The 13,469-nt window shown below is 37.7% G+C and overlaps 3 protein-coding genes across 3 annotated transcripts in view; 1 reads left to right on the top strand and 2 right to left on the bottom strand.

Moving 5' to 3' along the window:
- The window catches only part of LOC135687033 (uncharacterized), a 34,582-nt gene extending 23,781 nt beyond the window's left edge, over positions 1-10,801 (bottom strand). Inside the window, exons 1-6 of the mRNA XM_089114663.1 lie at positions 10,650-10,801; positions 4,034-4,090; positions 2,061-2,102; positions 1,266-1,335; positions 1,105-1,141; positions 41-147 (exon numbers count right to left, since the gene is read on the bottom strand). Coding sequence (XP_088970789.1) covers positions 41-147; positions 1,105-1,141; positions 1,266-1,335; positions 2,061-2,102; positions 4,034-4,090; positions 10,650-10,652 — 316 coding nt within the window. The 5' untranslated portion in view covers positions 10,653-10,801. The remainder of the gene's footprint in view (positions 1-40; positions 148-1,104; positions 1,142-1,265; positions 1,336-2,060; positions 2,103-4,033; positions 4,091-10,649) is intronic.
- Positions 3,419-5,723, top strand: LOC148957854 (uncharacterized). The gene is made up of 3 exons (XM_089114671.1): positions 3,419-4,804; positions 4,954-5,305; positions 5,586-5,723. The coding sequence occupies exons 1-2, from the start codon at positions 4,597-4,599 to the stop codon at positions 5,274-5,276; spliced, it is 531 nt and encodes a 176-aa protein (XP_088970797.1). The 5' UTR covers positions 3,419-4,596; the 3' UTR covers positions 5,277-5,305; positions 5,586-5,723.
- On the bottom strand, positions 7,750-10,293 carry LOC148957853 (uncharacterized). The gene is made up of 3 exons (XM_089114664.1): positions 10,110-10,293; positions 9,732-9,963; positions 7,750-9,349 (listed from the first exon to the last, which is right to left on the bottom strand). The coding sequence occupies exons 1-3, from the start codon at positions 10,291-10,293 to the stop codon at positions 8,032-8,034; spliced, it is 1,734 nt and encodes a 577-aa protein (XP_088970790.1). The 3' UTR covers positions 7,750-8,031.
- Positions 10,802-13,469: the final 2,668 nt, after the last annotated feature.

Genomic DNA, 13,469 nt, shown 5'->3' with positions numbered 1-13,469 from the left:
AGATGTATAACATTAATAATGTAGATCATTCAAAACATACCTAAACTGTTTATCGTCGGTGAATAGCCTCCATCTAGATAATCAGCACGAAAACCATCCAAGTAGATAAGGATAAGTGCAGGCCGACTAAAACTAGGATGATACATACTGGGATAAAAATGGGATACATTCAAATCAAGTCAACACATACGCTTTTATTAAATTCATTTTCTTACATCTTATACATTCATTCATTTTCATTTTCTTTCTTACAATTACATTCATAAACAGCTAAGCTACGATATGAATAAATTTACAGTTGTCTTTTCAAGAAACAGTGGCCTAAAGAATTCAAAAGGCCCTGCCAATAATAATGTTGATGTTTATACAGACTAATGGGGTAGTGTGTTCAATTGATTTGCTGTTGTCATCATCAAAGCCACTGCCAGTATAAGTTAGAATATAAAGAAAAAATTTAATTACTTAACATAAATTTGAAAAAATAACGTGCACAGTTAAGCACAATGTTGATGGTCTTTCAAAAGCTTGAGAATCAAACTGGCTAGACCTGGAGTGTATGGTCATTGGCATAGTCCCTGTGTCTCCTAAATCGATGTTCATTTTGAAATATTAGATGTTATCTTAAACTATGTTATCAGCGCTCAGGGCCGTCGAGAGGCAGCTCATGCCCGGGATTTACAAACCGGACCCCGTTACGAAAATGTCCTGTGGCCATGTCCTTCAGTGTCGCGGAGAAAAAGGGAAACGCCCTTTTTGGGTACAATTGTTGAAAAAGTTTTTTAAGGATTTTTACAAGAATGTGCAAAAACATTATGCATGAATCAAGGACATGTGGACATTTCTCTGCGATAAACGTACAGGCGTTGATTCCGTATTAGTAGCTAAAATAATAGCTTCTTTTGCATTGTAAATAGATCTTGTTACTTTATTACGGGGCCCCATCGGAGCACGGTCTCGCTTGCAGTTGGCTGACGAAAAGGACATAATCAAGCATAAAGGACAGTGACAAGAGAAAATTGTTTCTGATGTTTATTGTTTCTAAAGTTTGCCTGATACTTAAAAACATTCTCAACGTGGAAAAGTCAGAATTCATAATCAACTCACCTACTGCATCCACTTTTGGCGCCAAGTTTAGCAGCTCCTACAAAATAATGAGCTAGTCACATCTGCTACCATTCTTAAAAATTGAATTATTTCTGAAAAATGAAATCGGAAACATACTTGCCCTTGCCTAAACAAAAAAATTGCTCATAATGCAACCATACCTGCTTCTTTGACTGCGACCGTGACTCCAATAATTATGCTTACCAAGGCTACCAGGCAGATTAAAAAAATCTAAAAAAGATGAGCAGCCAATTAGACAGGAATAAATCACTTCTTTTTAGAAACAGGCACTGCTTGGGAAATTAAGGCAATGCTGACTTCATTACAATGGAATTTTGGTAGAACTTTTGGATGCTAAAAAATTCATTCAACCTAACAAAATACCTTTTAAGAGTCTCACTGGTTAGAAGAATTTTACTAGGAGCACAAAAAGTAATAATCTCCATTTTGATTCGAGGGAACATTGCCTTTTTATAGCCACATGTATCTAATAAAACAATAACATTTTATTTGAAAAATCGCTTTTAAAAAAGAAAACATTTCACGAGATAATACTTAAAGGCCGATTTCCATTTGACATTTTTTATGCGCGCGGGCGTAGCGCCCAAATCTGAGCATGCGTAGCTAAGTGCTGCTGTCAAGTGGCCGAGCGCACAAGAAGTTCAGACCTTATCAACTTTCTGGCGCTCACAGCGCACGCAAAATCGATACCACTTGGGCGCTACGCCCGCGCGCACAAAAAATATCAAATGTAAATCGGCCTTGAAGCTTTTTCTTCTGACACTACTCAGAGTATAAAACTTGTATCCACATCTGTGTATATATTTTCCATCGTGTTCTTTCGGACCCTTATTTTGACATTTTATTCTCAGAGGTGCGTGAGACGAAAAAATTTAAAGCATGTTTTGAACGTTTGCTTTTTAAAGATTTCCAATTTAGAAATGAGATATACCTACAATTATAAGAGTTTTCCGGTTAAAAATTGTCCTTCTTGTACCCTAAAAGAACAAAGAAAATCATTTTGACAGGTCTTGACCAGGGAGGGCGATTCAGCACAATTGTATTGATAAAAGGAGTATGGAAGTTGATTTGAATAATCTCTGAGCTACTCTAAAGATTTATATTCATTTTTCCTGAAAAATAGAGAGGCCATTCAACTTCTAGCATGTTTTTTATTGCAGTTAATCCATACAATCACTTTCTCACCGGAATACTTAAATATTTTTCTCCCTAGTGTTTAGGCCCACATTTCTAGCGCACTGTTCGGCGTGCCTATCAGAAGCTGTTCAAAATTATATCTATTTTTTCTAACACCGGTTTACTTGTTTTTCTTATTGCATGGAGTCAATTTAAAAAAACAACCCGAATTCTCCTTCAAAGTAGAAGTTTTAGTTTGTCGTTCAAGTTACGGTAAACGTTTTTTGCATGTGAAAATTCATTTTTCGATTTCTTCTTATTCTAGTAGTTGAAGTTTCAAAGCACACAATGATATCATGTTTGCAACTAACAGATGTTTGAAAATGGAAACAATTCCATGTAAACGAAGGATTCCATATAAAAGTTTTTGGTAGAGATCTGAAAATCGCTTGACGTTGCTTTGCGGTTGTGGACGCATGTCTCATTTACAGTAACCAGTTACAATCGCATGTCACGTTCATATATCCCAAGTAGGGCTGTGTTTATTTAACCAGGCTTCTTGATCTTCAATTGACTTGACCCAGATTACATTGTGGTTTATGAGTGTAAAATCCTGTGTTCTCAAGAGTGGTTGATCTACATACAGATTCGAAAAACACTAATCTGAACCCAAAGACATTGGGCAAGCAAAGGGTATCTCAAAATTTTCTATTTGCTCTGGTCTGTCAAACACAACTGTGAACGCGTGAAAAAACTGTGTGTCGACTTTTGGTCGGGTAAAGTTTCAAGAGGAATTTGAAAAACCCAAGACACAGTTTGGTAGATTAGGATATAAGTCAGATTCATATCTTTGGGATGCCACAAGATATTAAGTTGGATTTTTTGGGATGTTCCTACTTATGCCTATGAATATTTTCAAAAATTTTCATGAAAATCTGAGATGATGCTGCATGTGGGCCCTTTCAAAATTTGATCTATTTAGCATGGATGGACCCAACTGTAAAAGGCTGTATCTTGATATAGAATGTGCCAGACAGGTCCTAGCAAAGTAATGATTCCTGGCACACATTTGACAACATTTGCAAAGTTGACCTTCTACATTGGATAATTATAAGCACAGGTCTATCACCCTGTCAAAAAGGAAGAGATACTATTGTAACAAATAATGGTTTGAAAGATGCAATCAGTCTTTGACCCCACAAAAAATTAGCAGATATCATCAGATGAGGGGTGATGGTTCTAGATGTTTAAATGGAATAGTTCTTAGCACTTTATCCAGGGTAAGGCCTTGATCATTGATTTTTTCCTACTGTGTCATAGAAATGGAAATCCCACTTTAAATTGTGCTGATATGATAAACATGCTGTGTGTTCCTGGTATATCATTGTTGCATTTCTGTTTTTCTAATAAATTGTTACAGCTTTGGTCCCCTGAACCCCTCATATGGAAGATAGGCCCCTAAATGCTAACACTTAAAAGGATTGACTACCATAGGCCAGGTTGGATAACATATGATTTTTACAGACATATTGTTCCAACCAACGGTACATTATCAGCTGAAATCTGAGAGCAGAAGCATTTATGTTGCACACAATGATGCCCATTTATACGTTTCTATAGAGTAATATTATATTACTTGATTGAAATTTTTGGTCAAGTGAAAGACATGAGGTCCAGGGGAACTGCAAGCATGGTCCTCTTCTTTCAAAATATCTCTATGCAATATAGCTTGTGAAAATTACTTGACTCAGTTAGTAAGATTTAGTAATTAATTAAAGACTTCATACATTACCTTATTCAAGACCTCCAGCTCAAACTTGTCATTTGGTCTGGCTGAATTTTCACCATCCTTTGTTGCAAGAATGAAAAATGTATTTCATGTTATTCTAATGATTAGCATGAGTATCATAGTGTAATGAGGTCAGGGCTAACACTAGCTACTGTGCTCTAGGTGGATGACAGCCATCCTTTCATTGCCCTAGAGCACTTCTAATGGCAAGAATCTTCTTGTTTCTTAAACAAAATTATATTATCGAAAGGAGGCGACAAACCCCCAAAGCCGGGGACGTCGGAAGCATTTCAAAGTTGTAAGAGCACAGGAAAGTGTGCACTTTTTCAATTTTACTCAAATGTGCTTCCTAGATAAGTAGCATTTTTTAAAATTCAAGGCCTCGTGTGTCCCTATTGTCCCCCGCTGTTTCGACAGTGTCATGAGATTTAAAATAGACCGATTCGGTGGAACGTAGCAACGACGCCTAGCAACAAGCACTTGATGAAAACAAACCCGTCGCTGCGGCCAACCTACCGAAGTTTTATGTGATATCGTCAAGTTGACTGCTTTGATTTTCATTTATAATGCCGAGAAGTTGTGTTGCAGTGGGTTGTACGAATCACCAGCTCATGGGAAAGAAAGGTTTAACTTTTCACATATTCCCCGATCGCGAAAAGAAGTCGGAAAAATTTAAAAAATGGGTTCAGGCCATGAAACGTGTAAACGCAGATGGGAGTGCTTGGGCACCTGGTGGAAAATATGTTTATATTTGTTCAGAACATTTCATTGAAGGTAAGAGGTTTAATTTATATATCTAAAGTTTGCAGCTTAAAATAGGATAAGCTTTTGTTGGACTTTTTCAACTACATCGCTTTTGTAGGCTTGCTTAGGCCCTAGATCGTAGCTTGTTCTTAATGTTGAATCCTATGATTTTTTGATAGGTAAGCCATCTTCCGATCCAGCTCATCCAGATTTTGTCCCAAGCATCTTTAAGCATAAGCCACTTGACCCTTCCAAAGCACAAAGAAAGCTATCGAGGTTTGAGAGTGCGAAGACACGGAGTGCTGTGAAAGAAATTGTAAGGGCACCAAAGCGGCCAAAAGTATCTGAAGAATTGGACAATATAAATGAAACATCTGTTGGGTCTGTCCCACTCTTCGAAACAGTTGAGAATTCTTGCGATGAAACAGTTGATTTAGAAAAATCAGTCCCTGAAGAACTTTCCCTGGAAGTTAAAATGTTACTGAGGGAAAAAATGCGCTGATTACAAAGATTAGTTGTCTTGAGGGGCAGGTGAGATAGTAAATGTAACCTCTAAATATCCAGTTTATTATTTATTTGTGAGTCAGATTTTTCCGCCTGTGCTTTACCTTGAAAAACACTTTATAACAACTTTAAGCTCGGAACCCCCCAGAATTAGTAACTTTAAGAAGCAGCAACTCTGTTTCATTCAATATGTATATCAAACTAGGCTAAATGATATTCCATAGTAAAAATTCAACAGATCCAAATAAGGTATCTAGTATATATTTTCATAAGTTAGAAAAACTAAACCCAATGTTTGTAATTTCAGCTACTCCTGACAAACTATGACCCAGTGGTCATGAAAGACAATGATGATGCAGCCAAGTATCTCACTGGTCTTTCTTACCAAGTTTTTAATGCTGTCAGCAATCTACTTTTGCCACACATGGTGCAACCAAGAAAAAACTTGCCGATGAAAAATCAGATCTTGATGGTTGTTGTAAGGCTGAGGTTGAATATGCCTTTTGAATATCTGTCATTACAGACCAACCTGTCACAAAGCACACTAAACACAACATTTTGGAGGATAATTTCTTTGATGTACTGGAAAATGAAATTTTTAGTTTGTTGGCCAGATCGTGATTTTATAAGACAGACCCTTCCGCCTATATTCAGACAGTACTTTCCAAGGCTGACCAGCATAATTGACTGCTTCGAAATATTTATTGAAAGACCAGGAAACTTAAAAGCAAGAGCGCAAGTGTACTCTAACTATAAGAAGCACAGCACAATTAAATTCTTAATTAGCTGTAGTCCTCTTGGAGCAGTTATATAGGTACGCTGATTGATGAAGTTCCTATATTTAATTTTGGTTTTGTTGTTGCGAATGCTGTCGTTTTTATGTCTGATTTAACGTGCAGAAAACACGGAGCCAGGAAGAGACGATATTGCGTGACCGTTGCGTCTTGATGAATTTACTGACTGACTAATTACAATTTAGGGCGTATACACATATAACAAGGGGACGCTACAAATGTGTTGTTTATTACGTTACGTGGATACGAAGACAATGGAAAGTGTTAATGACAGAGACACAATGGAGGACATGATAACGTTTAGACAATGGTCACTACAGAGCTCCCCCCCTAGAGAGCGAGTGGGTTGAAGCGAACGATGAAATGTTATCTAAAATGTTTGAAAAAAAAAAATGTTAGTAAAATGTCCGAAAGAATAGTTGCGTTAAATGTTCAAATGATTGTAGATGTTCGTGAAGCTTCGTGTGTCTTTGTGTTGTAGAATCGTGCCTTTGTGTCTGCGAGGTTTTCGAAGGATGACCAGGAACCATGATGTTTGCGATGCGGTGCTTGCGATGCGATGCGAGGTTTTGTGAGTAGGGTGACCAGGAACCTTTGGATGCTTGCAAGGCGGGTGATGGCACTGTGTGTGATGAGTACTGCGGTGCTGCCTTGTGTGTGCTGCAACATTTTCTGGGCGCGGAATGTTGTCGACCTAGCGTGATAAACACCAGCTTTTCGTAGGGTGTGCTGCCGAACCTGTTTGATGTTGTGTTTAACGAAGGCATTTTCGTGATTCTGTGTGTACTTCAGCGAAGCGATGGACGGTGTAGTGCTGTTGAACAGTTTTCTGTGCTGTAGGATGGTGTCGGTCGAGTGTGCTGGCGGAGCGGGGTTAGTTGATGAGGTGAATTAAAACATTGTACGCAAAACGGGTTGAAACAAGTAGACAGACATCACAAATCCAGGGTGCATCGGAACAGCCAACAGGACGTTGTTTGTGAGCCAGCGTAGGCCTTGAACGTGTGCGTGATGGCAGTTGTAACGTGATGAATCCAGGAATTTGCGAGTGGTTGACGTTGAGACGGCTGACATAAAACGAATAAAAACGACAGTGCAGAACCTACCAGTCGGTCACGTCGTGGTCACCATTTATAGGTACGCTGATTGATGAAGTTCCTATATTTAATTTTGGTTTTGTTGTTGCGAATGCTGTCGTTTTTATGTCTGATTTAACGTGCAGAAAACACGGAGCCAGGAAGAGACGATATTGCGTGACCGTTGCGTCTTGATGAATTTACTGACTGACTAATTACAATTTAGGGCGTATACACATATAACAAGGGGACGCTACAAATGTGTTGTTTATTACGTTACGTGGATACGAAGACAATGGAAAGTGTTAATGACAGAGACACAATGGAGGACATGATAACGTTTAGACAATGGTCACTACAGTTACCTTCCTATCAAAAGCTTGGGGTGGGAGAGCAACAGATGTGCAAATTGTCAGGGAATCAGGATTTATAAACCCCAACTTGCATGAACCTGGTGACCAAATTCTTGCAGACAGAGGCTTTACTCTTCAAGACGACTTTGCAACAGTATGCCGTGCAGAACTTATAATTCCTGCATTTACAAAAGGCAAAAAACAACTTTCTGCTAATGAAGTTGAAACAACAAGAAAGGTTGCAAATGTAAGGATTCATGTAGAAAGGGTGATTGGTCTTATAAAGAAAAGATTTGCCATTCTACAAGGAACTCTGCCAATAACATTTATTAAATCTTTAAATAATGAAGTTTCTGAAGAAATACCTAATATTGATAAACTTGTAGTGGTTTGTGCTGCCCTAGTAAATCTAACAACAGGAATTGTTTATAGCGAACATTAACAAAGTAAACAGCGAATTGCTTTATTGTTCAGTAAAATGCATTTAAAATATTGTCACTAATATTTATGGAATCAGATGAACATAACATTCATTTGTTCTTATTTTTTTTGCAATCTTTGCAGAACCAGTTCTGTTTGCTTCTTGGCTGACTTTTTATTTTGGCACATTGGAAATGAATCCACTGATACTTACAGTTTGGGTTGTCACAACCAACCATTTTATCCCCTTCTTTGTATGGCTTTTGGCAATAGCAAAAGAGTTGAGAACCATCTTTTGGCTCTGAAATTGGGACTTCACTCTCCATTCTTCTCGTAATTAGCTCTGGTCCAATGAACTTCTTATGAAACCAAATTAATGTGTCAATACTGGCAGAAAAATCCTCATCATACTCAGCAATAAACCCCTTACAAAAATTGGGTGTGTATATTACTAGGTGGTTCACTTTCATCTTGTAGATGAACATTTGCATCTGAATTTGGGTGTAATATGCATGTGCTTTTTTAATTTTCATTGAACTGTCAATGCAAAAATCTTTGTCTATGAAACATTCTTCAATGCATTGCTTATCCCTGTGTTTGAAGGGACACTTTATTTCAATGAGGAATTTGCCATGGCAGTCGCAAGAAGCTATTGCATCAGCAGATGCACCAAGGAAATGATGTTGATCATCCAGCATCAGACCAGATTTCTCCAACTTCAGGTTAAAATGGCTGCTTTGAAGATGTCCCTCATAGTATGTAATTGCCTCTGCCTCATGCTCTCTTCCCCAGGAAACAGCTGGGACATTGAGAGGGGGAGATAACCTGCATATTTTCAAAATCAATGATTTTGGCGGGCTCTTCCTCTTGCAGTGTAAAACTTCATGGGCAACAGAAGCTGTAATTCTTCCAAGTCGCATTTCTTTCCAGGAAATTGAGTCACTCTGCAACTTTGTTGAGAGCTCAACAAATTTCCTGTCATCAGAGGAAATTTTCAAAGAATAAATTTCTTCCGTCTTTTTAATCATTTCTTCTGATGAAATTGCTTGAGGGCAGAAATAATCCCGCAGTGATCTTGGCAGTGTTGGCCTACTTGGAACTGGAGCTTTATGAATGAATCCAGAACAGAAATTTTTAAAAAGACTGAGGCCTACTGGCTGTTCCTTAGCAGGTAATTTAACTAGGCTACTTAAAAAATCATCCCTTTCAGCATCAGAGGTGTTAGCAAAACATCTCTTTTGAGGTCTCTTCACTTCTGTTCTCTTATGAAGTTTTATTTTTGAAAGTTCAGTTCCTTCTATTTTTTTTACAAAGTCATCATTCCACTTGCAGGAAACATCTGTGCATGCTAATGTGGTGTAGCCGAGTCTCACTGCTGCTTCTATTTTGAAAAGCATTGCTCCAATGTGAGAACAAGATTCTCCCAACCTAGAACAGATATTTTAACAAAAATTAAGATCATTCAATAAAAACCAAGTTTTTATCTACATAATAATGACAGAGCAAAAATATTGTTGTGATTTTTTAAGTAAAATTATAATGAGGAATCTTATATCTTGTTAAAGTTTTCTTAGATGCACAGTTATACATCAGAAAAAGTGAAAAGAAAAGGACACCAGCCCCATGGGATTTTCAATTAAAAATTTACTAATTTGGTTATTCATTTTAAAACAAACTATAACGTTTTAAGAACAGCCTATTCAAGCAATAAATAACACATATGGTTTGAAAGTGAGCTTTTCCCAATGAGTTTCAAAATTTAATTCAAATATGTTTTCACAAAAATACCTAAAAATAAGCAATTATTTACCCTGCCATGCAGTTGCAATGTGCGCATATAATTGATCCGTCTTTCTTTGCTCCAATCCATGGCTGTAATGGATCTTCATTGAGACGCTGGGAGTGCATTACAGAAGCTCGCAGAATTGAAATGTTGGTACCGCTTCTTTGGTAAAGCAATACTGTGCCGACCCATCCGGATATAAATTGGTTATATGCCTCCAAACCTTTACGAGATTTCATCGATTCTCTTGAATAAACACCTACACAAAAGAACAGGCAACTCAAGACTAGGGATAGGATCTTTAACCCATACAAAGTTTAAGAAGACGGTTGAATTCGAATTAAAGCCTCGATGTTAAATTTTATTAACAATATCTAATTCTAGATTACAAACATTTGTACTTACCGGGTGTATTGATCAAATATTCGTAAATATCTGGGTATTCGATATTAGGCCAGTCGGTAGGATCGTTTTTCCAAACTTCGGCAGGTTGGCGATATGGGCACTCTTTCAACTGTACAGTTTCCAATTTCTTTAAATAACGGGCCTTTGATTCATTATCTAGCATATCAAAGTATTCGTACGACATTCTTTATCGAAAAGATAGAGTAAATCACTATAAACATGAACCGATTAGCGAGCTCCGTACTGCGGTAATGGCGTTCGAAGGTTTGTTTTCATCAAGCGGGTTTCGTAGTCATGGAGACTGAGCGCTGTGACGTAACACCGAATCGGTCTATTGCAAAGCAATGATTCTCGTCGTCGTATTGCTTTGTTCCTGAATATCTTGAATACCCAGAGTATTATGTTTATTCAATACATGTTGACAGGGAACTTTTCATGCTCGAGAGAAATTTTAATGCTTCTTCAATTTCTTAACAGCAACTGGCATTTTAGAAATGTTCAATAAGTGGGTGCTTTAAAACTGCAGAAAATTAGGCTTACCATGATGCAAAACAATTCTTCAAGCCACACGCCAGCAGAAATTTAAAAGCAGCGAAAATTGCCTATCCACACCTCCTCTTTTCGAACCACGTTCCGCATTTCCTCTATTCTTCCGCTGTGTCCTGTTGTTGTGTCATATTGATTTTTCGCGCGACCTTCTCGCGGAAAAGAGGCAGATTCAGATCGAAAGGGCTCATTGATTTAAACATCAGTGATTAAACAGACGTCTTATCGTCATCTGACAAAAAACTGCAACTGTCTAAGGTAAAGTAATTAAAAAATGCTGGATACGTATATGGACTTGATTTTTATTGTAAGAAAATTGAAATTTTTCAACTACAATTTTCTTTTTACTTACCACACGCTAAGAAGTTTCTTAGCACATACGGGCTTTTTCGATTTTAATAAAGGACAAAGACGATTCAGGAGCAGTTTTGGATCTGTCATAGAGGGTCTCTCTGGGGTTTTCAGGAACAAAGGAAGATGACAAAAAATGGTACAGGAGCACGGGAACAACTTAAATTTTCCTCTAAGAACATGGGAACGTTATTACTAGTTTAAGGAATGAAGGGAATATTTGTTTTTTATTTTTCAAAGGGGACACGGGAACATTGGTTGTTTTTCTCAAAGGAAACACGGGAACAAGTACCCCCCCTTACCCCCTACCTCCCTGAGAGACCCTCATCAAAGTCCCATGCATCTACAATTTTGCAGTCATTTAAAGTCTCGAGTAAAATATAAGCTTCTACGTGCGGGGATGCATGGATGGGTCTAGTGCTAGGGGGACTGCAAAATCAGGGAGACTGAGCCCCTTGTTAATGCCGAGAATTGGTAAATTTCTACCTTTGCTGTTGTTTCTCGCGACATTTTGTGCAAGAGCCCCCCTTGTTATTTGATAGCACTGCATCACTGGATCCAAGTACAATGTGACGATGTAATGATCGTCTTTATGGATCAAATTTTGCAAATGAGAGGACATCAGGAGCTTTAAAGAGGACTATTTTCATGAAAAACAGTGGAGGACTTTAAGTAGGTTATATTTTACTTATTTAAAAAAACTATTATGTGGATGGCAAAAAATGGAACAAAACTTAAGCTTTTTATACATTTATTGTTTTTTTGTAGGAATTCAACTAAAAATTTACACTTTACTAACGAACAAACGATGCTAAAAGAGCAGGGCCGTAAATCCCGGGGGGGGGGGCGGGGGGGACTGGACCCCCCCCAAAAATCTGGAGCAAAACTGTTTTTTTGGAGAAATTGCCATCAATTTTCTTGGAAGAAAGAAATCCCTGGTAGCCGGGTTAGAACCAAACTACGTTTTCAGTGTTATTGCAACAAACCTCAGCCACTAAGGTTATTTTTGTAAGCAGAGTGGTTTTTATAATTTTGTTACGGTACGAAGATCGAACTTCTATCACGTGCTGGTCCACGTGCGTATCAGCGTGAACATCCTTTTATTAACTTTTATGTTTTTTAACTATTGTTCTGTTCTAGTATCTAATTGGCTGTTATCATGTTCTGTTTTGTTATTGGCTAGCTGTATTTTAGAAAGGGTATAAAGGAGCTTGCCTGTTTTAGAGTAGTAGGCTTTTTACTGTGGGCGTTCCCGCCTTGCCAAAAGAATCGTGGCCGCCGTTTCCCGATGAAAGTCGAAGCGTGTGTCGCTTGAAAGACGTCGCTGTTGCCATTCGAAGTATTTAATTCAGAGACGCCACAAGTCGCCAATACTAAAGCAAGCAAGCTAAAGGTCGTGAGTGCTTTGTTTTCATTGTTATTATTAGCTTTTCTACATTCTTTATATTAAACATTTGAGACTGATTGCCTATGAAGTTATTCGTTGACTCACAAACTGTTAGACTTAGAGGCGTAGTCTAATAATTTTTAAAATATAAAAACTTACCGTTTTCTACCGTTTTTTACCGTTTTCTACTATTTTCTACCGTTTTATTTTTTAAAACAGAGTATGAAATAAAAAGAGAGCAATCTGTCATTTTATTTGACCTATTTACTAACTTCTTTACGTACATTTCTATTATTTGTCTATTATTTACTTTTATTTAGTAAATCACTTTTTGTATCATTAAAATGTATTCATTTTTGATGTGTAAACATGGCCTACTGAAATCAGTCAAAATAAGGAAGACGCACATTTCTGTTCAGAAAGTAAATTTCTACCAATCAATACAACAGTGTCCCATGTTTCCCCAAAGTCTGTCTCTAAGGTTTAAGCATGACTCTTCCCCTCCAAAATTTCACCCAATAAACAATAATCTGTGTTCTTCTGAGAAACGCCAAACTTTCTATACTGAGCGATTCTAGTATTTTATTAAATTTAGTCTGGGGGATGCTTTTTTAGCCTTTCTAGAAGGTAAAATTTCAAAAATTTTCTTCCGCGTCGGACCCAACCATGGTGGGTCCTCCTACGAGAGTAAACTTGATTCTTAGCTCCCAAGGTTCAATTTCTTGGGGCCGTCTCTGAAAAATGTTATCCATCCAATCATACACACAAGTCAATGTACTAAGGAATATCTGTAAATACCTTCTAAAGAGCAGAAATTCTTGAGAAGTCCAAAAATATTGACTTTTGTTTTTAAAGTAATTTGTCCCTCAACTGTTTCCATAACACATACCATAAATCCCTTGTGGTGCCATGACCCACTGCATACTTTATATTCATTTGCTCTGCTGACCCCCCCAATTCACATGACAGATTTACGGCCCTGTAAAAGAGGATAGTGCAAAGAGCATGATAATGCATTGCAATGGGAGAGATTGAAGAGCACAAAAGAATGTTTAAGATCTGCTATATTTCTACTG

This window comes from Rhopilema esculentum, chromosome 20 (genome assembly GCF_057945365.1).
Source record: "Rhopilema esculentum isolate cy_ngs chromosome 20, ASM5794536v1, whole genome shotgun sequence".
Taxonomy (NCBI): Eukaryota; Metazoa; Cnidaria; class Scyphozoa; order Rhizostomeae; family Rhizostomatidae; genus Rhopilema; species Rhopilema esculentum.
The sequence above is the reverse complement of the archived record's forward strand: the minus strand, read 5'-3'. Positions and strand labels throughout refer to the sequence as shown.